General features: G+C 43.1%; 1 protein-coding gene across 1 annotated transcript; it reads right to left on the reverse strand.

The window, feature by feature from the left end:
• Nucleotides 1–6,584: 6,584 nt before the first annotated feature.
• CCT4 (chaperonin containing TCP1 subunit 4) lies at nucleotides 6,585–21,221 on the reverse strand. Its single transcript, XM_004580113.3, has 14 exons — nucleotides 20,940–21,221; nucleotides 18,735–18,787; nucleotides 17,933–18,022; nucleotides 15,785–15,893; nucleotides 14,625–14,767; nucleotides 12,238–12,359; nucleotides 11,739–11,871; nucleotides 10,837–10,976; nucleotides 9,041–9,137; nucleotides 8,842–8,952; nucleotides 8,615–8,745; nucleotides 8,243–8,477; nucleotides 6,999–7,112; nucleotides 6,585–6,794 (listed from the first exon to the last, which is right to left on the reverse strand). Exons 1-14 carry the CDS (start codon nucleotides 21,064–21,066, stop codon nucleotides 6,780–6,782), a joined length of 1,620 nt encoding a protein of 539 aa, XP_004580170.1. The 5' UTR covers nucleotides 21,067–21,221; the 3' UTR covers nucleotides 6,585–6,779.
• Nucleotides 21,222–21,225: the final 4 nt, after the last annotated feature.

Here is a 21,225-nt window from a genome sequence, read left to right on the forward strand (position 1 = left end):
ATGGCTCCCTCAGAGAGGAGAATTAACCCTGAGAGGGAGCAAGAATCAGCCAATCAGAAAGAGACTGCTAGTTGTCATGCGCGACTCTTCGTCCTGACCAATAAAAACCCAGAGTGGGGGCGGGGGGGGGCGCCCGGCCTGACGGTGTTCGTGAAGCGGGCGGTTTTAGATTTGGATTCTCCGGTGAGAGCGCTGTCGTTCCCGACCATGACTACGGACACACTCCGAACACCAGGAGCCTTCCCGCCACCACGCAAATGACAAGTGCAGTGGCAGTCCAGTCAGAATCAAAACTCCGAAAGGAACAAATGGTCATTACCGTGAAACCGGTCCGTTAAACTGAAAACCTATGTCCCAGCTTCCCCAGCATTATAAATTATCCTGAGACATGGAATGAACAATCTCGACGCCCTTGCAAAACTGTAAACATTCCCCTTTTTCTGGCTTCTCTGTCCAAGTTCCATTACTGTTAGAGGTCACCTCTCCTGGAACTCTTGAAAGTACGCAAATCTGGCCCCAGCACGATAGCCTAGCGGTTAAATTCCTCTCCTAGAATGCTTCAGGATCCCATATGGGCGCCGGTTCTAATCCCGGTTGCTCCACTTCCCATCCAGCTCCCTGCTTGTGGCTTGGGAAAGCAATTGAGGACAACCCCAAAGCCTTGGGACCCTGCACCCGTGTGGAAGACCCAGAAGAAGCTCCTGGCTTCGGATCGGCGCAGCAAAGACCATTGCAGTCACTTGGGGAGTGAAACATCAGATGAAAGATCTTCTCTCCTCTCTATATCTGCCTTTCCAATAAAAATAAATAAGTCTTTTTTTTTTTTTTTAAGAAAGGCAGATATTAAGAGAGAAAACACAGACAGAACTTCCATTCCCTGGTTCAATATCCCAAGTGGCTGCAATGGCGGGAGCTGAGCTGGTCTGAAGGCAGGAACCAGGAGTTTCTTCAAGGTTGCCTAGGACCGTGCAGGCTCCCAGGGCTTTGGACCATCTTTTATCATTTTCCAAGGCATGAAATGGCTTCCGTACAGGATCCCAGCACATGCAAGGTGAGGACTTTAACAACTAGGGCATCACATCAAGCACCCAATAATTTCTTTTTTTAATGTTTACTTTTGTGCCTGGCGTGACAGCCTAGTGACTAAATCCTCATCTTGCATGTGCCATGTTCCCATATGGGAGCTTGTTCATATCCCAGCTGCTACACTCTCATCCAGCTCCCTCCTAGTAGCCACAGAAAACAGAAGATGGCTCAAAGACCTGGGACCCTGTACCCATGTGGGAGACCCAGAAGAAGTTTCTGGTTACTGGCTTCAGATCAGCTCAGCTCCAGCTGTTGTTGCCATTTGGGGAGTGCGCCAGTGGACGGAAGATTTTTATCTCTTCTTTATGTATATCCACCTTTCCAATAAAAATAAATAAATCTTAATTTTTTTCACTGGAAATACAAATCAAATTTATGGGAAGAAGGAGACAGATACTCCATTTTGGTTTTTTTGTTTGTTTTGTTTTGTTTTTGCTTTACTCCCCACGTATCAGCAACAGCCAGAGCTGAGTTTGTCTGAAGACAGAAGCCAGGTGCTTCTCCAGGTCTTCCACGCGGGTGTTAGCGTCCTAAGCACTTGAGCCATCCTTGACTGCTTTCCCAGGCCAGAAGCAGGGAGCTGGATGTGGAAGGAGAACATCCAGGACGTATGGGATCCAGGCACTTGCAAGGTATTTAGCCATTCTGCCATCATAATGGGCTCCCAATAGTTTGTGTGTGTGTTAAGATTTTTTTGGAAAGGTGAGTGACAGAGGGGGAAGATCTTAATCCACTAGTTTACTCTCCAAATGTAGGTAACAGCCCAGGTTGGTCCACACCAAAGTGAGGAGCCAGGAAACTCATCCAGGTCTTCCAGGGTAGGAGCACAAGCACCAGGGCCATCTTCATTGCCTTCCTAGGCAGTGAGTTGGGTGTGATAAATAATAGTCAAGATGTCCTGCTATCAGATGCTGGCATCTCAAGTGGAAGTAACTTGTAATGCAACAATACTAGTACCATTTCAGACACTTTATTACAAGAAAAATACACTGCTGGGACATTAGCAGCTAATAGCTGGCAGGCATTCTTGATCTGGTTAATGCCAAATTTGTGTTAATTATACCAGTGTGTCAGCATATTTGCTTATTCCATTTTCTTTTTTTAAGATTTATTTTTATTGAAAAGTCAGATATATAGAGAGGAAGAGAGACAGACAGGAAGATCTTCTGTCTGATGGTTCACTCCCCAAGTGACCACAATAGCTGGTGCTACACTGATCTGAAGCCAGGAGCCTGGAACTTCCTCCAGGTCTCCCATGCAGGTGCAGGGTCCCAAGGCTTTGGGCCATCCTCAACTGCTTTCCCAGGACACAAGCAGGAAGCTGTATAGGAAGCGGGGGCTTTTGGACAACGAACCAGTGCCCATATGGGATCCCGGCACATTCAAGCTGAGAACTTTAGCCGTTAGGCCACCGTACCAGGTCCTTTATTATTTTTTTTAAAGACTTTTTATTGGAAAATCAGTCCAGCAGAAGCTAGGAGCCTGGAGCCTCTCCCGGGTCTCCCATGTGGGTGCAGGGTCCCAAGGCCATCCTTGACTGCTTTCCTAGGCCATAAGCCGAAAGCTGGATGGGAAGCAGAGCCTCCAGGATTAGAACTGGCACCCATATAGCATGCAAGGCAAGGACTTTATCCTCTAGGCTATCATGCCGGGCCATGTTTTCTTTTTGAAGATTGGGACAGGGACAGATGCTGGCATGACAGCACACAGGGTCTGGGGACTTGAGCACAATTATATGTGGGCCCTGTGTGGGCAGGCAGGACCCAGGTAGGCATGGCACATCACTGGAGGACCAGGCTTAGGAGTCTGCATGTTTATAGGTATGGAGGACTGTGGATTGCTCAGGAATGGGGTCTGGGGAGTCTGGGGATGTGTTTAAGGGAGAACTGCTGAGGGAAAACGTGACAGATGAGGAGTGACTTCTCAGTGAGGAGTGACCAACCAGGCTACAGGACTTACAGGTAAATGAGGGAACTGAGTCTGGGTCATTTACAGGAGGGAAACTGAAGGGACTTTCAGTGCCAGACCAATACACCTGGCTATGTGGGCATCTGAGCTGGGTTTGTTGGTATCAAACACTGTCTATTGGTGCATATGAAAGCCATGGCTCAGGGGCCTGCCTGGCAGGGATTGACCACAGTAACTGCCAGTGAGTATTGGGGCAGGATGCGGACCATGTTAGGCTGGGCCATGACACTAACCAGCTCACAAAAGAACCAGGTCTGGGAACAGATTCTGTAGGGATTGTGGGATCACCCCTGTGGACTGCCATGCTACCTGGTTTGTTTGAGGGCTGGGAGTGGTAATGGGTTAAGCGAGGCATGATTATGGAATGCCCCAACACTCATGGGTACTGGGGTTGGAAACAGGCTGGGCTGGTCCATACTGTAGCACCCACAGGTACATCCAAGAATTGAGTGTTGGTAGGCTAGTCAGGCTGCAACATCCACAAGCACATACAAAGGCCAAGACTGGGAAGAAGACTGCTGGTTAAGAGCCTAGCATCCACTGGCATGTATGAGATCTGAATGTGAGAGTGGGCCTGGTGGGGGAACTTGGAGAACTCCCCTGGTGGGCTGTCTTTCTGGCTGGTGAGCATGTGGGCCAGATGAGTACTGGGCATGCCAGGCAGGGCTGCTTCATTTGTCAGCAGGTATGTGGTCTGGAGAGCAGACCTGGCAGAGCCAGGGAAAATCATAACAAACTGGCATGTGCTGGATCCAGGATCAGGGGTGGGCCATGCTGGGCTAGGCTAGGCTATTATACCAACTGGTTTGCATAAAAGCCAGGGATGGGAGCAGACTGAGCAGGGTTAGGCTGCAGCAGAGTTGGTGCTGGTGGTGGGCCAGGTCAGGCTGCAGCATTTGATAGCAAAGGCCAAGATGAGTGATGGGTTATGCCAGGCTGAGTCAGAACCACCACCAATGTGAGCAAGTTCTGTGGCTGGGAGGGAGCCTGGCTGTAGTCTCCCTCAACGTATGTGTGCCAAACCGAGCTAGGCTCCAGCACCCACTGGTGCTCATAAAAGTCCGAGTGGGTCTAGGACAGGCGGGGTTAGGTCTCAGCACCCACTGAATCATGTGAGAGTTGGATCTAGAGGTAGACCAAGCAGGGCTGGCATGTAGCACCCAAAGAGTCAGTATGGTGTGGGCTAGTCAGGTAAAGCCACTGTACCTGCCAAGACAGGAGATGGATCAAGTCATGTTGGGCCAAGGACCCATTGGTGTGTGCAAAATCTGCCACTGGGAGGTAACCTGATGGAAGATCTTGGGGAACTCCTCTATCAGGAAGCAGTACCTGCAGATGAGTACAAGTTTGGGAGTAGGCCAGGCCAGCTTACAGTGCTGGCAATGTGTATGGCTCAGGTCTGGCTGAGCCAGTTCATAGCACACACTGGCAGATGTGAGAATTAGGATGGTGTGCAGGACAGGCCAGGTTAGGCCACAACACCAGCCAGTTCAATCAGGGCTGGGACGGGGGGCTGGCTGGGCCAAGCTAGGTTGCAGCCCCTACCAGTCTGGGCCGGGCCAGGCTGCTCATTCACTGTTGAATGCCCAGGTGAGGCAAACCATGCGTTTGGGCCACAGCTCCCACCAGCACATATAAGGATCAGGATGGGGAGTCAGGGAGCAAGGGAACTGCAGGGACTCCCCTGCTGGGCCACTGCTCCTGCTGGCTAGCATGAGAGCTGGGGCTGGGGGCAGATCAGGCTGTGTAAGGCTACACAAAACCTGTTTGCTGGCAAGTAAGCTAGGTTAGGGGGACAGCCAAGCTGGGATAAGGGACCACATCCACTGGTGCATGCAGCAGCAAGAATTAAGTGCAGCCTGTTTGGGTTTTGCCACAGCTACCAAGTAGCAGGCACTGAAAAGGGGAGGTTGTCTCCTATCCCCATGCAATAAAGCTACAGCTTTCAATGCCTGCATCCCATTTGGAAAATGCTTCTGGCTGACAATTCTGATCCAGCTTCTTGTAAACATGCCTGAGATATCACTGGACAACGGCCCGAGTGCTTACACTACTGCACCCATATGGGAGATGTAGGAGGACATTGTGACTGTAGCAGGTCAGTGAGCACAGGATTACAGTTGGTTGGATAATATTTGGAGAATAACCAAATGGCTACCTTTAGTATACCTTATTGGATATCATTTGCATAAGAACAGTTGAGTGGAGAGTATGTATATGAGAACACCTGGTGGAATATACAAGACAAAAGAGTTCCAAACAAAAGCATTGATGGTTTTGTTGATGAGCTCAATACTTCCTCCCTTATCCTGTATGGCCCTCAGTGTATAACGTTTGATGCCACTAATAAACTACGGCTTTTGATCATCAGTCAGGGTCCACGTGTGTTATTATCGGCTCCGTGCACCAAGTCCATCGCTGTGGGACAGCGACAGGGAGACTTAGGTGATGAGTTCTGGCTTCAGCTTGACTGATGCAACTATGTGGGGAGTGAAATCAGTGGATGGAAGATTTCTCTTGAACTTTGCCTTTCAAGTAAACAAATAGTCTCTTTAAAGTGCCTGGGGCTTGTGTTGTAGTGTATTGCATTCATGCTAGCACCCCACACAGGTGCCAGTTTATGTACTGGCTGCCCCACTTCTGATCCAGGCCCCTGTTGATGACCTGGGAAAAGCAACAAGACAGCCCAACTATTAGGCTATCTGGAGAGTGATTCAGTAAATGGAAGATTACTCTTTAAACAAACACATTTTAAACGCCTTGGCCACCGCCTCTCACTTCAATAAAAGGTGTTCAACAAGATCACTAGCTAAAATGTGCACCATCAAATGCGAAAATGACCAAACTGAGAACAGAGACTAATCAGGAGATAGTCAACTACTCACTGTGGGATACAATGATGCTTCAAACATCAGTGGCAATCAAGATTTCAAAACACTGCAACAGTGACACAGCTAGTAGAACTTCCACCTGTGATTTTAGCATCCACACAGGCCTGGAAAATCAGCAGGACAGCCCAAGTCTTTGGCCTTTACACTTAATGTGGGAGACCAGGAAGAAACCCCTTGGCTTCAGACTGACTCAGTTTTGGTCATTGTGGCCATTTGAGTGTATCAGCAGATCAAAGATTCTCTCTCTCTCTCCATCTTATCTCTCTTGTAATTCTGCATTTCAAATAAAAATCTTTATGTATAAAAACCGTATGGGTATAAGTTAATATATTCAACATATAAAGATATAATCATTTATAAAAGGACTACCAATTAACAAAAAGCAGTGGTTATCTTTGGGAAAGTGATGAGTATGACAAAGTAAAAGGAGGCTTTCATTTTTAATGCGTATTTTTTTTATAATAGCACACATTTCCTAATGTTTTTTATGCAAAGGGGCAATTTTCAATGATGAATAAGTCAGGCCATTTTTTTTCTTCTGATGCCTTAGTATCCAGGAGTAAATCATAACAAAAGCCAACATGTAAAGAACTTTTTCTGCTTCTTAGAAACAACCCAATGTTTGTGAATACATTAGTCTGCCTTTTGAAAACAAATATTTAATATTTTAGTTAAATTATCTTAATACAATTTGAAGGAAATGCCAACTGGCAGACCAGGACCAGTAACTTTAAAAAAGAGGTGACTTTCCCAACAACTAGGAACCCAAAGGTGATCTTCCACTCTGGTTGCAGAACTGCTTGCTGGCAGTACTGGTTGACATTGTTACCCAGATTATCGAGTGTTTACCTGGAAAGAGGAAAACTTAGGTTTTAAAAATCATAATGATAAAATTCTAACACCAGAAATACCTAAGGCCATTATATAAACTTCCCCCATTTTTAGGTAAGAAAAAACTAGTTAAGTATGATCTGATTTTGTTGAATAGAAAAATTAAAAAAAAAAAAAAGGCGTTTTTGACTAGTAACAAAATCTCAACCTATGTATACTTACCACATCATCAATTTTCAGAATGCTCCGGACAGTTTCAGTTGCCAGAGTCAGAGCACTGATGGAAACCAATAAAGGCTGGACGACCAGTTCCTCCAAAATGTTGGAAATACCACCCTGAAATGAGCACAAGTTATTTTTCAGTGTTTATAATTTGCAAAACACAAATTAGTGCTGGATTTCTCCAGTCCTATTCCAAAACTTTTTTTCTTAAGATTTATTTTTTTATTGGAAAGTCAGATATACAAAGAGGAGGAGAGACAGACACCATCTTTGAAGCTAGAGCTACTTGTAACGGCTAGAGCTGAGCTGATCCAAAGCCAGGAGCCTCCTCCAGGTATCCCACTCAGGTGCAGGGTCCCAGGGCTTTGGATCATACTTGACCAATTTCACAGGCGAGCTGGATGGGAAGCAGAATTGCCAGGATTAGAAACGGTGCCCAAATGGGATTCTGGTGTTGACAAGGTAAGGACTTTAGCCAATAGGTTGCTGCACTGGGCCCTATCCTAACCTCTTTAAACAAAGGAACATTGCTGATGGACACTAACATCTGTGACTCCAGTCTTTTGTCCTTTTAAAAAATACTTTTTCATAAGATCTTGCTTAAAAATAAAACAATTCTGCTAAATTTCAACTACTAAAAGAAAAAGATAGTATGGGTTTTCCACCCTGGGATCTGTTACCTTGCCAACATATAATCCATGCTGCAGACTGGTTAGATCCGTCACCAACACTGAACTGTTACCATATCTAAAATTTCCTGATTCCCTGTACTCACAACTATCCACTAAAAAAGGGAACTTTCTTACAATTCTGTTTACCCCTATGACAATAACAGCCGATTTGTAACAATAGAATGGTTTGGTATGTACGATGTTATTAAGTTATACATTTAATCCTCACAAGACCTATGAGTAATTAACTATTAATTTTTCCTGTCTTAACAATAAAGAAAGCTGAACAAAGTAACAGGGGGCAGGCACTGGCAAAGCAGTCAGGATGCCACTTTGGATACTTTACATCCTAGGATTACTTAGGTCTGAATGCCAGCTCTGCACTTAACCCCAGCATCCTGTTAACAAGATCCTGGTATGTAGCAGAGACATACAATTGCACTGTTATTATTGCTGTAGAAGACCCAGATTGAGTTTCTAAAACTAAATTTTTTTACTCAATGAATAAATAAAAAGCTTTAAAAACTTTCAGATGAGCATTTTCAGCAATGCTCATCTAAAAAAACAAATTACCTTTCGGACATTAATGCCTGTGGTTTTTTCGCCCTGAGCATGCCGGTTTCTTAGTTCTGTTACTGTAGAAATGGGATTCAGGCCAGCATTTTCGGCCAGCGTAGATGGGATGACCTCCATTGCATCTGCAAAAGCACGAACGCAGTAGGATTCCATACCACTCAATGTTCGTGAATATTCAGTTAATCGCAGGGCTAGTTCTATTTCTGGAGCACCACCTCCTGCAATAAGAGCTCTGAAATGCATAAATATTTATAGCTTATTTAGTCCAACAGGAAGCTACTTTTAATAATTTACTAGTTATATTTTAAAAGTCAAAAACAGATGCTTTGATGTTCAAAATGTTACTTAGTAATATAATGCTTACATTACCTCTTTTTCACCAAACAGCGAATAACACATAGGGCATCATGAATTGATCTCTCTGCTTCTTCAATCACCAATTTGTTAGAGCCACGAACGACAATTGTAACTGTTTTCCCAGGGCTTGCACAGCCTGTAATCTTTAGTAAACAAACTCTGAATTAGGTATCTGCATAAGAGCTATTAAAATAATAACAAAAGCTTTTGTCAAGTAAAAGTTTAATTGTAACTGATACCTTAAGCAGTTTGCCAGAACCATTTAAATTGACCTCTTCGGCTAATTCAGCAGAACCCAGCATATCAGCAGTAAACTGGTCAATATGAGCAACTGGCTTGGTTCCAATTGTCTGGAATAAATGGTAAAACCCGAACACTAAGATAGCACATAGTTGATTACTAGACATTTTTATACTTACAGATTCATCAACATTTTACCTTACAAATGAATTCAATGTCTTCTCTCTCAATATCCTTAATCACCATTATCTTCATTTTGTTCAGAAAATGTAAGGCAAGATCACTAAGAGCATCTCTAAAACACAAAATCAATCATATCACGTTAATGCTAGGTAAAAAACCTTTGTTGTTCAATTGCTCCTAATTATTCACTGTTCAAATGGTCGATATTATTTGTGAAGAAAAATACTCTAAATATCAACTCAAAAATTTTAGTCAAAATTACAACTCAAAATTCTTAATTTTTAGTTTGAAAGGAGGTTAACAAAAAGGAGGCAAGTCAGTGAAAGAGCACCAAAACACTAGTTCACTCCACAGATGACCCCTACTGCTGCAGCTGAGACTATCCAAAGCCAGAGACCATGATGAGCCTGTTCAGGAGTCTCACATGGGTGCAGAGTCCAAGGACTTAAGCCATCCTTTGCTGCTTTCCCATTCCATAATGAGGAGGAAGCTAGATTGTAAGTTCAGCAGCAGGGAAATAAATCAGCTTAGAATTTTGGCTTAGCATATCCAATTGTAGAGCAGGATTTGTGGTGCAACAGGTGAGTACTGCACCTGAGCACCTAGCCTGAGTGTTAGCCATTTTACATTTCCCAACCAGCTTCCTGCTAATGCACTTATGGAACAGTATGTGATGGTCCAAAACTTTGGATTTCTGCCACTCACGTTCCTAAGTTTTGACCTGACTTTTCCCTGGCTACTGCAGCTGTGGTAGGAACCAGATAATGGGGGGCCCGGCGACGTGGCCTAGCGGCTAAAGTCCTCACCTTGAATGCACCGGGATCCCATATGGGCACCGGTTCTAATCCTGGCAGCTCCACTTCCCATCCAGCTCCCTGCTTGTGGCCTGGGAAAGCAGTCGAGGATGGCCCAAAGCATTGGGACCCTGCATCTGTGTGGGAGACCTGGAGGAGGTTCCTGGATCCTGGCTTCGGATCGGCATAGCATCGGCCATTGGGTCACTTGGGGAGTGAATCATCGGAAGGAAGATCTTCCTCTCTGTCTCTCCTCCTCTATGTATATCTGACTTTCCAATCAAAATAAATGAATCTTTAAAAAATAAAATTTTGTTACAAAAATTACTGCTATTTGGGTTGCAAATATTAAGGTGGGACTAGCTTTGTGGTATAGCACATTAATCTCTTTGCTAGTTTGTGTCCTGGGTGCTCCACTGCTGATCCAGCAACCTGTTTATGGCCTGGGAAAGCAGAAGCTGGCTCAAGTTCTTAGGCCCCTGCATACATGTGGTAGACTGAGAAGAACCTCCTGGTTTCTGGCTTTGGATTGCCTCAGCCCCAGCGATTGAGGCCATTTGCTATCCATGTTAGAGATCCAAAGGAAGATCCTAGCTCCTGTTGCGGTTATTTGGAGAATCAATCAGCAGAGAGAAATCAATACCTCACTGTTTAATTCTTTCAAGTTGAAAAAAAGCCAGGAGCCTGAGGCTTCATCCTGGTCTTCTCAGTGTGGCAGAAACCCACGTACTCAGGCCATTTTCCATCACTTTCCCTGGTACCTTAGCTGGGACTCAAACTGGCACCCATGTGGGATGCTGGTAGAAGCCACAAAGGCCATTTCCCACTGTTTTTCCCCAGCTTGTTAAACACTATATGAAACTGGAGGTGCATGAAAGTGTACTAGTGAGTACTTGAACCGGTGTCCAGTTCAGTGCAGAGGGCAGCTTCACCTATTATTGCACAAATGCTGGCCCTAAAGAAATCTTCAAAAAAATAAAAAATAATTATTAAAGGATGAACAAATAGCCTTAATACCTTAGGATTGACTTTTGTATGAGAAGGACATTACATCCTGTTTTCTTAATTTGCTTCACCAAATTTAAAATATAGGCTCTTTCTTCTCGTAGCACTCTGTCCATCTGAGCATAGTCAGAAACTACTATTTGATTATCCATCTGTTTAGAAAAAGGATGTATTAGTAACTTAGATTGTTAAAAAAAATTAAGTAGACTTCTAAGGTATTTCAATTAAATCACATCAAACAATAAATATGCACAGAAAAAAGGCCCAAAAATACATATTCCAAACTTGAGTGTTGAAACGATACCAACTGTTGCTTCGTTTACATTTTTCATAACAAAAATGCAAATTATTCCATTTCCTGATAATTTTTTTCCACAAAGAAATTGTGTTACAGAAATAATTTGTTTCATCCTTTTAATTTTATAGCTTGTGACAGCGATAACAAAACAAACAAAACCCCTTACTGATATCAAGATACAAAACATGAGAGCAAACCTACCCCCTTCAGGGAAATGCACTCATGACTAACAGGGGGTACCTTCAAGAAAAAGCAATTTCTTCAAAGCACAAATATTAAACCAACTTAAGGTGCCATGTGAAAAAAAAGATTCACTTACAAACTGAAAATTCCACATATAGCTTACAGTATTCACATATATTCCTATAACTCATCTTCAAGTCAGAACTCAATTTCAGAAACTATTAAGTTGAGGTGATAGATTTGTTACCTGTGTCACTAATAATTCCTATATTATTAGCTTAGAATTCCTTTGAGATCTGTGCTTTATAATCACTGATAGCAGCACATTCTATTTTTATTTTAATAAGCCAATACTTGATCTCTAATACGGTCAAATTCACAAAGGGGTTAAGGCATACAAATACGGAACTATTTTCATCTGTATTCTACTTACATCTGTTTTGGGAGCAGATAAGCAAAACTGAATGAGTCCGATCTTAGCCTTTTCAACTCTGGTTATGCCAGAATTTGCCACTTTCTGGGTGAGAACTAGTCCTTCTACCAACTCACAGTCATCAATTGTCCCACTTCGAGAAAAAGAAAACAAAAGAGGGAATAGTTAATAAGGGGTAGAAGTATATAAGTTTAGTAAGTTAAACAGTGCAAAACCAGTAACAAACATCAGTCAAGCAAAAAGAATATATCAGCTTCACCTGTATTAGTGATTAGTACCCCACTCCTGGATCTCTGAGATTCACCACTGTGCTATTAATAGAGATTTTTCTAGAAATGGTATCTTGAAATTCCCATACCAAAAAAATCTCACAAAAAACAAAACCAAAAGGAACAAAAGAAAGCTATAGGAATCTCACATAAGTACTTGTTTAGTTTACATACGCAGTGGCTTATGCTCACTCTCAAATTTCTATTCAAGTTGTATTACAGATGCTTACCCAAGCTTCTTAACTATCTTAATGTCTCTAAGATCTACACTAGTAGCTGTGGCCGGATCAATCACTTTCATCACTGCATTAACACTCATCGGAGAAAGCAGACTTGAGTACTGAGAGACAACCTACAATTAAAAATAAAAGTTACCAACAGAACCCTTAAAAGATTCCAACTAATTTTCCAATGAATGACAAAACTAGTAAATGACTTCGCCACTTTTTGGGGTACAGTGGAAAGAGGTTAAACACTGTTTCCTCTTCAAGTTATTAGTCACCAATGGCAAAAAATATTTACACTCCCTTGCCTGTTAATGTAGTAGTTGCCTAGATAGGATGGTACTACAAGCTAAATTTATGCAAAAGTTCCCTATCCAAAACAAGTAATCAAGAGTTATGCATGTGTATTCGTAATACTGGATGGAATGACAAAAATATTTATTGTTTTACCAACTACTTGTTTATCAGGCCAGGCAGTAATCTTAGCACTTAGCCATCACGTTCTGCTATTGGTTCTGGAGATGTTCATAGTAACACTCAGTATCATTAGAATGATTTGGTGGGGGCTGGTGCTGTGACTCCGTGGGATCAGTCACTGCCAGTAGCACTGGCATCCCTCAAGAGCACTGATTCGAGTTCTGACAGTTCCACTTCTGATCCAGCTACCTATTATGTACCTGGGAAAAGCAGAAGATGGCCCAAGTACTTGGTCCCCTGCCACCCATGCAAAACCCAAATGGGGCTCCTGTTCTGCCTTTGACCTGACCCAGCCCTAGCAGTTGCAACCATTTGGGTGGGGTGTGACCAATGGATGAAGATGGAAGATCTTTGTGTTTTGAATAACAAGCCACCTCTATTTGTTGGGGGCCAGTACTGCTGTAGCAGTGGGTTAGGCCCATGCCTGTGACACTGGCATCCTTTATGAGTACAGGTTGAGTCCTGGATGCTCCACTTCTGATCTAGCTCTCTGATGATGAACCTGGGAAAGCAGTGGAGGATGGCCTGACTATTCGTACATGGGTTCTGGGCTCCTGGCTTTGGCTTCACCCAGCCCTGTTGTGGTCACTTGAACCAGTTGATCTCTCCCCCTCTTCCCTCCATGTAAACCTGCCTTGAAAAAATACAAATCTTAAAACAAGTTATCTAGCTTCTAATTGAACTAAGAAAATGCATGTCTGGATTTTATATTGATGCCTGAAATGGGAATGGTGGTCATTATAGCAGAAAAGGAAGTGACACAAAATATTTGAAAAAATTTGTATTTAAAAGGCAGAAAGAAAACAAAACAAACAAAAAAAGCAGAGACCAGAAAGATGCCCCATCCAACAGTTTTTCTTCTCAAATGCCAGCAATAGACAGTGCTTGACCAGGCTGCAGGCAGGAGTATGGAACCTGATCCAAATATTTCACATGGGGTGGGAGACTAGGTGGGGCTTCTCCCTCTACTTCCCCCTTTATCCTACATATAGAAAAAAAAAGTGGAAATGATAGTCTTACCCACTTTCCTGTAGCCCTTGAACCTTTGTGCCCTAATTAACTATGTAAAGATTGTCAAAATTAAAATTTAAAAATGGAAAAAAAAAAAACACCACAAATTTCACATGGTTGGCAAGGACTTACCTAACCAACAGACATCAATCCCTTACTCCCAGAGCACATTTAAGCAGGAAGTTAGAGAAAGAGGCAGAGGCAGGACTTGACCTGAGGCACTCCATTATGGGATGTGCGAGTCCCAAGGGATGTCCTAACCACTGCACCTAATATGAAATATATTTTATTGTCAAATTTGTTAAAAACTTGCAGGCTTGAAACTTAGTACCACCTCTTAGCAGTGGACCTTGAAAAACTTTTCTCAATTTATCTAAATCTCATTTTCCTATCTGTAAAATGGGGATAATTATTAACTTGAAAGCCTTGAAAATATAAATCTACCGCAATGCTTGGCACATTCAAGCAATAAGTAAAACTAAGCTATACTGCCAGAGATTCCAAGATGATATTTTGTTTGTATGTTTTTTTAAAGGCGCTTCCACCCACTGGTTCATTCCTGAAATGCCTGCAACACATGGGGTTGGAGAAGGCCAATGCCAGAAGCCTGGAATCCAAGCTGGATCTCCAAAGTTTTCTAAATTGGTACTTTGAAAGTTGGCAAATTAATACATTCAGCATTAAATGTTAAAAGTGCATATTAAAACCTCAAAATGGGTAAGGTGCATAGTATTCTAAATCCTTAATGGCTCATTTTCTCTCCTAATCAATTCAGTTACTCAAATTACTTAGTCACTCTTGAGACTCCATATACTGTTATAATGTTAGGAATCAGGGTACGAGAGAATGTCCCTTAAACTGTTATTTGACAATTATCCTTCCTCTTCCCTCAGTGCTTGTCTCACCTTTGAATTCAGTGAAGTGGTTGCACTATTTAACAAAGTTTCTCTGTCACTCAGCTCCACAGGTCGAGACATGTCAGTCAAGATTTCAATACCCTTTTCCAAAGCCTTCTGGAATGACTCCGAAATGATGGTTGGATGAATACCTGTTATTGTCAAAGCACATTTGTTTAAAAATTACTTTTTCTTACACTTTAAAATTTATTTTGAAAGGTAGATCAAAAAAGCAGAAGCACAGAAACATCTTCCATCTGTGGGTTTAGTTCCCTAAATGGCTGCAACAGCCAAGCCTGGGTCAGGCCAAAGCCTGGAGTCAGGATTTTCATGCAGGCCTTCCACATATGTGGCAAGTAATCCAAGAACTCAAGCCATCTTCTCTGATGCCTTCCCAGATATTTATTATTAATTACCAACTATCTGATAATTTTAACTGCTAATAAAGAACAATTTACTTTCACTTAATTTGAAACACATCAATCACAAACTTACATGATACCTGACACTGAAACAGACTATTTTTAGAACATCACAAATATACATATTAAGTTAGAATAGTGACTGGAGAGTCATTACTATGATTAAATAGTATTTACCAAAGCAAGTTCCTTTATCTCCTAGTTCATCTTTCTTATTTATAATCTAAGATTAGAATGGCACAGTGGTTTATCATGTTAATCCTCCATCCTGTAGAGTCAGCATCCATAAAAATGATGATTCGTGTCCAGACTGCCCTACTTCTGATCCAGCACCCTGGTCATGGACTGGGGAAGCAGCACAGGAAGGCCCACACCTTTGGGCCCCTGCACCCATGTGGGAGAGCTGGAAGAAGCTCCTAGCTCTAGATCAGCTCGCTCTGGCCATTGTGGCCTTTTGGGGAATGAACTAGCATATGGAAGATCTCTTTGTCTCTCCTTCTATCTGTAAAAATCTGCCTTTCCAATAAAAACAAATAAATCCTTAAATTTTTTTACTGCAAGCAATTTTAATACAAATGTGTATTGTTTTAGAAAAATTTTACTAGAACAAACTCCAAACCTTATAATAAAAATATTCATTTCCAAATTCAGTCTTAACAACCAGATTACTTAAAGATAACCTAGCTTTTCCTAAAGCTTGCTTAAAAAATGTATTTTTTATTCATTAACAAAGCATGTTTTACTTACCCTTCTGAAGAAGTTTGGTACAGGAATCTAAGAGAGAACCAGCAATGATAACCACTGATGTGGTGCCATCTCCTGCTTCAATATCTTGAGCCTTAGAAAGTTCCACCAGCTATAGGAACAAAAATATGAAGGCACACAGTGAGAAATGTGAGAATAACTAATACAAATATTCAGATCAGAGTCACGGAATTTGAAGACTTGGGGTAATTTCTGGTGTCTGATTACTTAGATAATTCGGGCTTAATTTTCCAAGTGAGCAAAATGACCAGTTTACACTCCTTTAACAGACACTAATTCCTTTTCTTTCTAAGGATTATTTATTTGAAAATCAGAGGTAGAGAGAAACAGAGATCTTTCATCTATTGGTTCACACCCCAGATGCCATGGATGTTAGTTTCAACAAGGTCTCACATATATGTGACAGGGGCCGAACCCCCTTGCCTATCCTTAGATGCTTTCCCCAGGCTACCAGCAGGAAGCTGTATCAGATGGCACCCATGTGGGATGCAAATGTTGCTGGCCGTGGCTTTACATACTACACAATACCTAGACATGAATTTCTAATTTGATATTTTTTTCTAAAATGGTGTTCTCTCACTTGTCATGAGAATCATCATAATCTTCAGGCATTTTTTTTTTTTTTAAAGATTTTATTGTTATTGGAAAGCCAGATATACAGAGAGGAGGAGAGACAGAGAGGAAGATCTTCCATCCAATGTTTCACTCCCCAAGTGAGCCGCAACGGGCCGGTACGCGCCGATCCGAAGCCGGGAACCAGGAACCTCTTCCGGGTCTCCCACGTGGGTGCAGTGTTCCAAAGCATTAGGCCGTCCTCAACTGCTTTCCCAGGCCACAAGCAGGGAGCTGGATGGGAAGTGGAGCTTCCGGGATTAGAACCGGCGCCCATATGGGATCCCGGGGCTTTCAAGGCGAGGACTTTAGCCGCTAGGCCACGCCACCGGGCCCTCTTCAGGCATTTTTTAACGAATGCCAGTACAAGGTTAGGCACCATAGCTCAATAGGCCAACCCTCTACCTTCAAGTGCCGGCAACCCTATATGGCTGCTGGTTCACACCCCAGCTCTCTTCTTGCAGCCTGGGAGAGTAGTTGAGGATGGCCCAAAGCCTTGGGACCCTGCACCCCATGGGAGACCCAGAAGTAGTTCCTGGCTCCTGGCTTCAGTCTGGCTCAGCTTTGGCCAGTGCAGCTACTTGGGGAGTGGATTAGTGAATGGATGATCTTTCTGTTTCTCATTCTCTGTAAATCTGCCTTTAAAATAAAAATAAATAATAAATCTTTAAAAAAACAAGTCAGTACATTTTAGATGTGATTTATTTTTGCATATAATTAGAAGCATTTTGTTCTATCAAACATCCACCAATTTGTATTTTACAAGTATTACTTTGGGGGCCAGTGTTTTGCAACACCAGCTTCAGTCCTGGCTGCTCCATTTCCAACCCTTCTCCCTGCTAATGTGCCTGGAAGATGGCTGAAGTACTTGGGCTCCTGCCACCCGCTTGGGATACACAAATGGGATTTCCGTCTTTTAGCCACAACCTGGCCTTTGTAGCCATCTGGCAAGTTAATCAGATTTGTCTGTGCCTTTCAAATAAATACACAGGGCCCAGAGCTTTAGCCTAGGGACTAAGTCCTTGCCTTTAACGTGGCAGGATCCCATATGGGTGCCAGTTCTAATCCCAGTGGCTCCACACTTTCAATCCAGTTCCCAGTCCGTAGCCTGGGAAAGCAGTAGAGGATGGCCAAAAGCCTTGGAAACCCCAGAAGAAGCTCCTGGTTTCTGGCTTGGCTCATCTCCAGCCACTGTGGCCACTTGGGGAGTGAACTAGCGGATGAAGATCTTTCTAGCTGCCTCTCCTTCTGTGTATCTGCCTTCCTGCCCCAAAAGGCTACCTTTTTTTCCACCTCTTCCTTTCTCAATAGTATGACACTTTCCTACATGAAAATCAGGTGATTATCTTTTACCATAACTGTGCATTGATGATGAAAAGGCTAGACACACAGCATATCATAAAAACAGGCCTGTTGAGCATGAACAGCAAATATTTTTACCAGGGTTAATCATACTATGTCATTAAATGATCAAATCTGCTTATCAAACAATATAGCACATATATCAAAAAACCTTACCATTCTGGCTGCTGGATGTAATACCTGCATTTGTTTCAGGATGGTGGCACCATCATTTGTAATGGTCACATCACCTTTTGCATCCTGAATCTGGAAAAAAATTTTTTAAAAATACAAACTTGTATTTCATTGTGATGTCCTAGAACCTCTACTGAATTTTAATACTTCCATAGTAGAGATCTGCAGTTTTAATTTCAAATTGTCTCCCCTTACCTCAATTAAGAATAACTAGCCTTGATCAGTGTATTTTAGAAATGAATGAATCTAGACATTCAAACACACCAGAAAAGACACAACACTATTATTATTAACTAGTTCCATGACACTCAACAAAGGGAAGTAGCATTAGGAGGAACGGTTTTTAAAATACACAGAAAAAATGACACATATTATCTAGACAGCCTTATAAATTTCTTTTGTGTATTAATCTGCACTGAATTTGAAATAGGTATATCACTGAATTCCCTTATGCTTTTAGCCAACCAACCTAGAAACTGAAACCCTGCAGACTTACACTAGCACACAGAACTACATTTACAAAGAACACTGAACTCAAGTGAAGTCCTAACATTTGGACTTACATGCTTTCCAACAAACTACACAGTAACTACTTTAGTATATGCATAAAAGTAAAACACTAAATATAAATTATAATCACTGTTCACTCCAAAATAATCTCTCTTCCAAACTCTCAAAGAACTTCTTTAACCCTTTTTAATTTTAAAACAGCATATCTTAACCCTCTGTGAAGACTCTGCAGTGTGAACAGCATCACTAAGTATTGAATCCTTAATCTACTTACCATTTTATCCATCCCTTTTGGTCCAAGGCTTGTTCTAATAGCATCAGCAACCGCTACAAACAGAAGAGGAAAAAGAAATCAAATCTCCTTAAAAACAAAGTATTCCTCCTCTAAGGCCATCACTTCGTCCTTAATTAGGGTATAGTTTATACCATTTCATTGTGTCCTGGTCTCCCATGCGGGTGCAGGGTCCCAAGGCTTTGGGTTGTCCTCAACTGCTTTCCCAGGACACAAGCAGGGAGCCGGATGGGAAGTAGGGCTGGCAGGACTCAAACCAGGGCCCATATAGGATCCTGGCTCATGAAAAGTGAGGACTTTAGCCACCAGGCTACTGTGCTGGACCCAAAAACATTCATGTATTTATATATATTACCTATACATCAGAGCTCTACCATGGCAGAGATCTTCCATCTGCTGGCTTAATCCCCCAAAGGCCACAATAACCAGGACTGGAGCAGGTGCCAGGACCTCTACTCTAGGTCTACCACAGGTAGCAAGCACTCACATACTTGAGCCACCTTCTGTTGCCCTCTCAATCCAGCACTCTGAAATGGGATCCTGGCGCCCCTAGCCAGCCTTTCAAAATCACAGCTGTCAATACAGTCTGATATACAAACTATCATTTCAAAGAGGTTCTTAATACTAGAGTTAGCGGCCAGCATCATAACACACTGGGCTTGATAGAACTTGCTAAGTTGCACAGTGGCTAAGACTGCTGCCTGAGATGCCGACATGCTCCATCACAGATCTAGGTTTGAGTCCACACTGCTTCTAGTTCCATCTCTGCTCAAACACCCACCCTGGAGACACCAAGTTACAGCTGTCAGTCTTGAGTCCCTGTTATCCACATGGGAGACCGTGACTGAATTCCTGCTTTCGACCTGGCCCAGCCTCAGCTACTCGTGGGCAGGTGGGGAAAGAATTAGCAGATGAAGACAGTTGTCTCTCCATGCTAAAAATCAAATAGATTAAAAAAAACTAGAAAATGTTGGTAAACAACTTATACAGTTTTTCCATCCTACCTGGATATTCTTTTCTGTTTCAATTTTCTCGTATATTGTTGCTTCAATGTCACTCCAATAAATGTTCACTTTCTAAATCAACTGCAGACATAGAGGCTCCCGGTCATTCAGACTAAAGCTTCTACTAGGCCCTAGTACTGACAACGTACCAAGTCTTACCTCCAGGTATATATGCTCCTAAACTTCCACTAACTCCTAAACCCACCTACCCAGCCCACCATTCTGATCTCTCCAACTCATTGAGCCCAAAATAGAAACCATCATCTTTTATTGATCACTGCATTGATACACCTTCCTATTTTCTCATTTAATCCTCACACCAACTCCGAGGTTAGCTATTCTCTCCCTCTACTGTAACTATAGGAGCCAAAAGTTGTTCACAACAGGAGGCCCTTGGAGATCTGGGCCCAACCTTCCTGTCCAGATTTTCTGCAGCAAACGCACACTTGGGCAGCATGTCTAAACCTTAGTCACTTTTCTCCTCCGGTTTTTCTCTCAGCTTCTTTTAATGCTCCAAAGATCAAATAGGGCCCTTAATTTTATAGGCTTGGAGGTTAAAGGTTACAAAACTGCAAATAAACTGAAGGTGCGAGTGCAGCCTTCATTTCTAACACGTGCCACAGTTCTACAAAAACCAAAACATTGCTGCTTAGTGTGCGTGTACTGCCTACGCAGAAACGTCTGGAAAGCGCACAGGTAAGTTGTACCTAACTATTCCCAACTAGACTAGTTAGGTCAGTCACCCTGGTACAACAGACTCCTTCAAATTCTGATGCATTTATCCAATCCATTTGAACAGCATTTCTACAAGAACAACAACAAACCTGAAAAACAATGTACAAACAACGTGAAATGTGGGATGCAGTCAGCCAGCTCAACAATGTCACATCTGAAGCCCTCGACATTTTAAACTGATTTCGGCCCAAGGCGGTGAACGGCTAACAACCCATGAGGAGGAATTCTGGGCGACTAACATAAAATGGCGTTGTGCAATGGATTCCACACTCGGCAATCAGCCGCAGGAAGCAGAAAAGGCTGCCCCCCTACCCCGCCCCTCCGACAGCGTCCACGGGGGAGAATAGCTTAAAAAGCTCATCAAAAAGAAATGGAGCTGGTCCACAGCCACCCAGGATGAGTGGACAGGTCCACGCCGCCGCGCGCGTTCAGGCACCGGGAGAGATACCTTTGGCCGCGGAAATGTTGCTGAAGCGAATCTGGGCCGGCTTGTCGCGGTCCTGATAGGCGCCTTTCCCGCGGCCGCCAGCGGTCCCAGCGGGCGCCCCGCTTCGGGGTGCCACGTTCTCAGGCATGGCACACTTGGTCGGCTCTGGGCGAGATCTAGAAGGTCGGATGGACACGGATTCCGACCAGCAGCAGAGTAACGGTACAGTACACCCGCCTGCACGAACCTTCCAGAAGGAGGAGCCGGCGCCGGCGCCGGCAGAAGGCGGGGTCTGAGAAGGGGACCT

The sequence above is a fragment of the Ochotona princeps genome, chromosome 8, assembly GCF_030435755.1.
Source record: "Ochotona princeps isolate mOchPri1 chromosome 8, mOchPri1.hap1, whole genome shotgun sequence".
NCBI classification, from domain to species: Eukaryota; Metazoa; Chordata; class Mammalia; order Lagomorpha; family Ochotonidae; genus Ochotona; species Ochotona princeps.

Coding starts and splice junctions, on each gene's coding strand:
- CCT4 (XM_004580113.3), bottom strand. CDS start 21,066: ATGCCTGAGAACGTGGCACCCCGAAGCGGGGCGCCCGCTGGGACCGCT. Junction 15,894..17,932: donor TACATCCAGCAGCCAGAATG/GTAAGGTTTTTT, acceptor TTGTTCCTATAG/CTGGTGGAACTTTCTAAGGC. Junction 9,138..10,836: donor ATACAAAAGTCAATCCTAAG/GTATTAAGGCTA, acceptor TTTGTGTTTTAG/AGATGCTCTTAGTGATCTTG.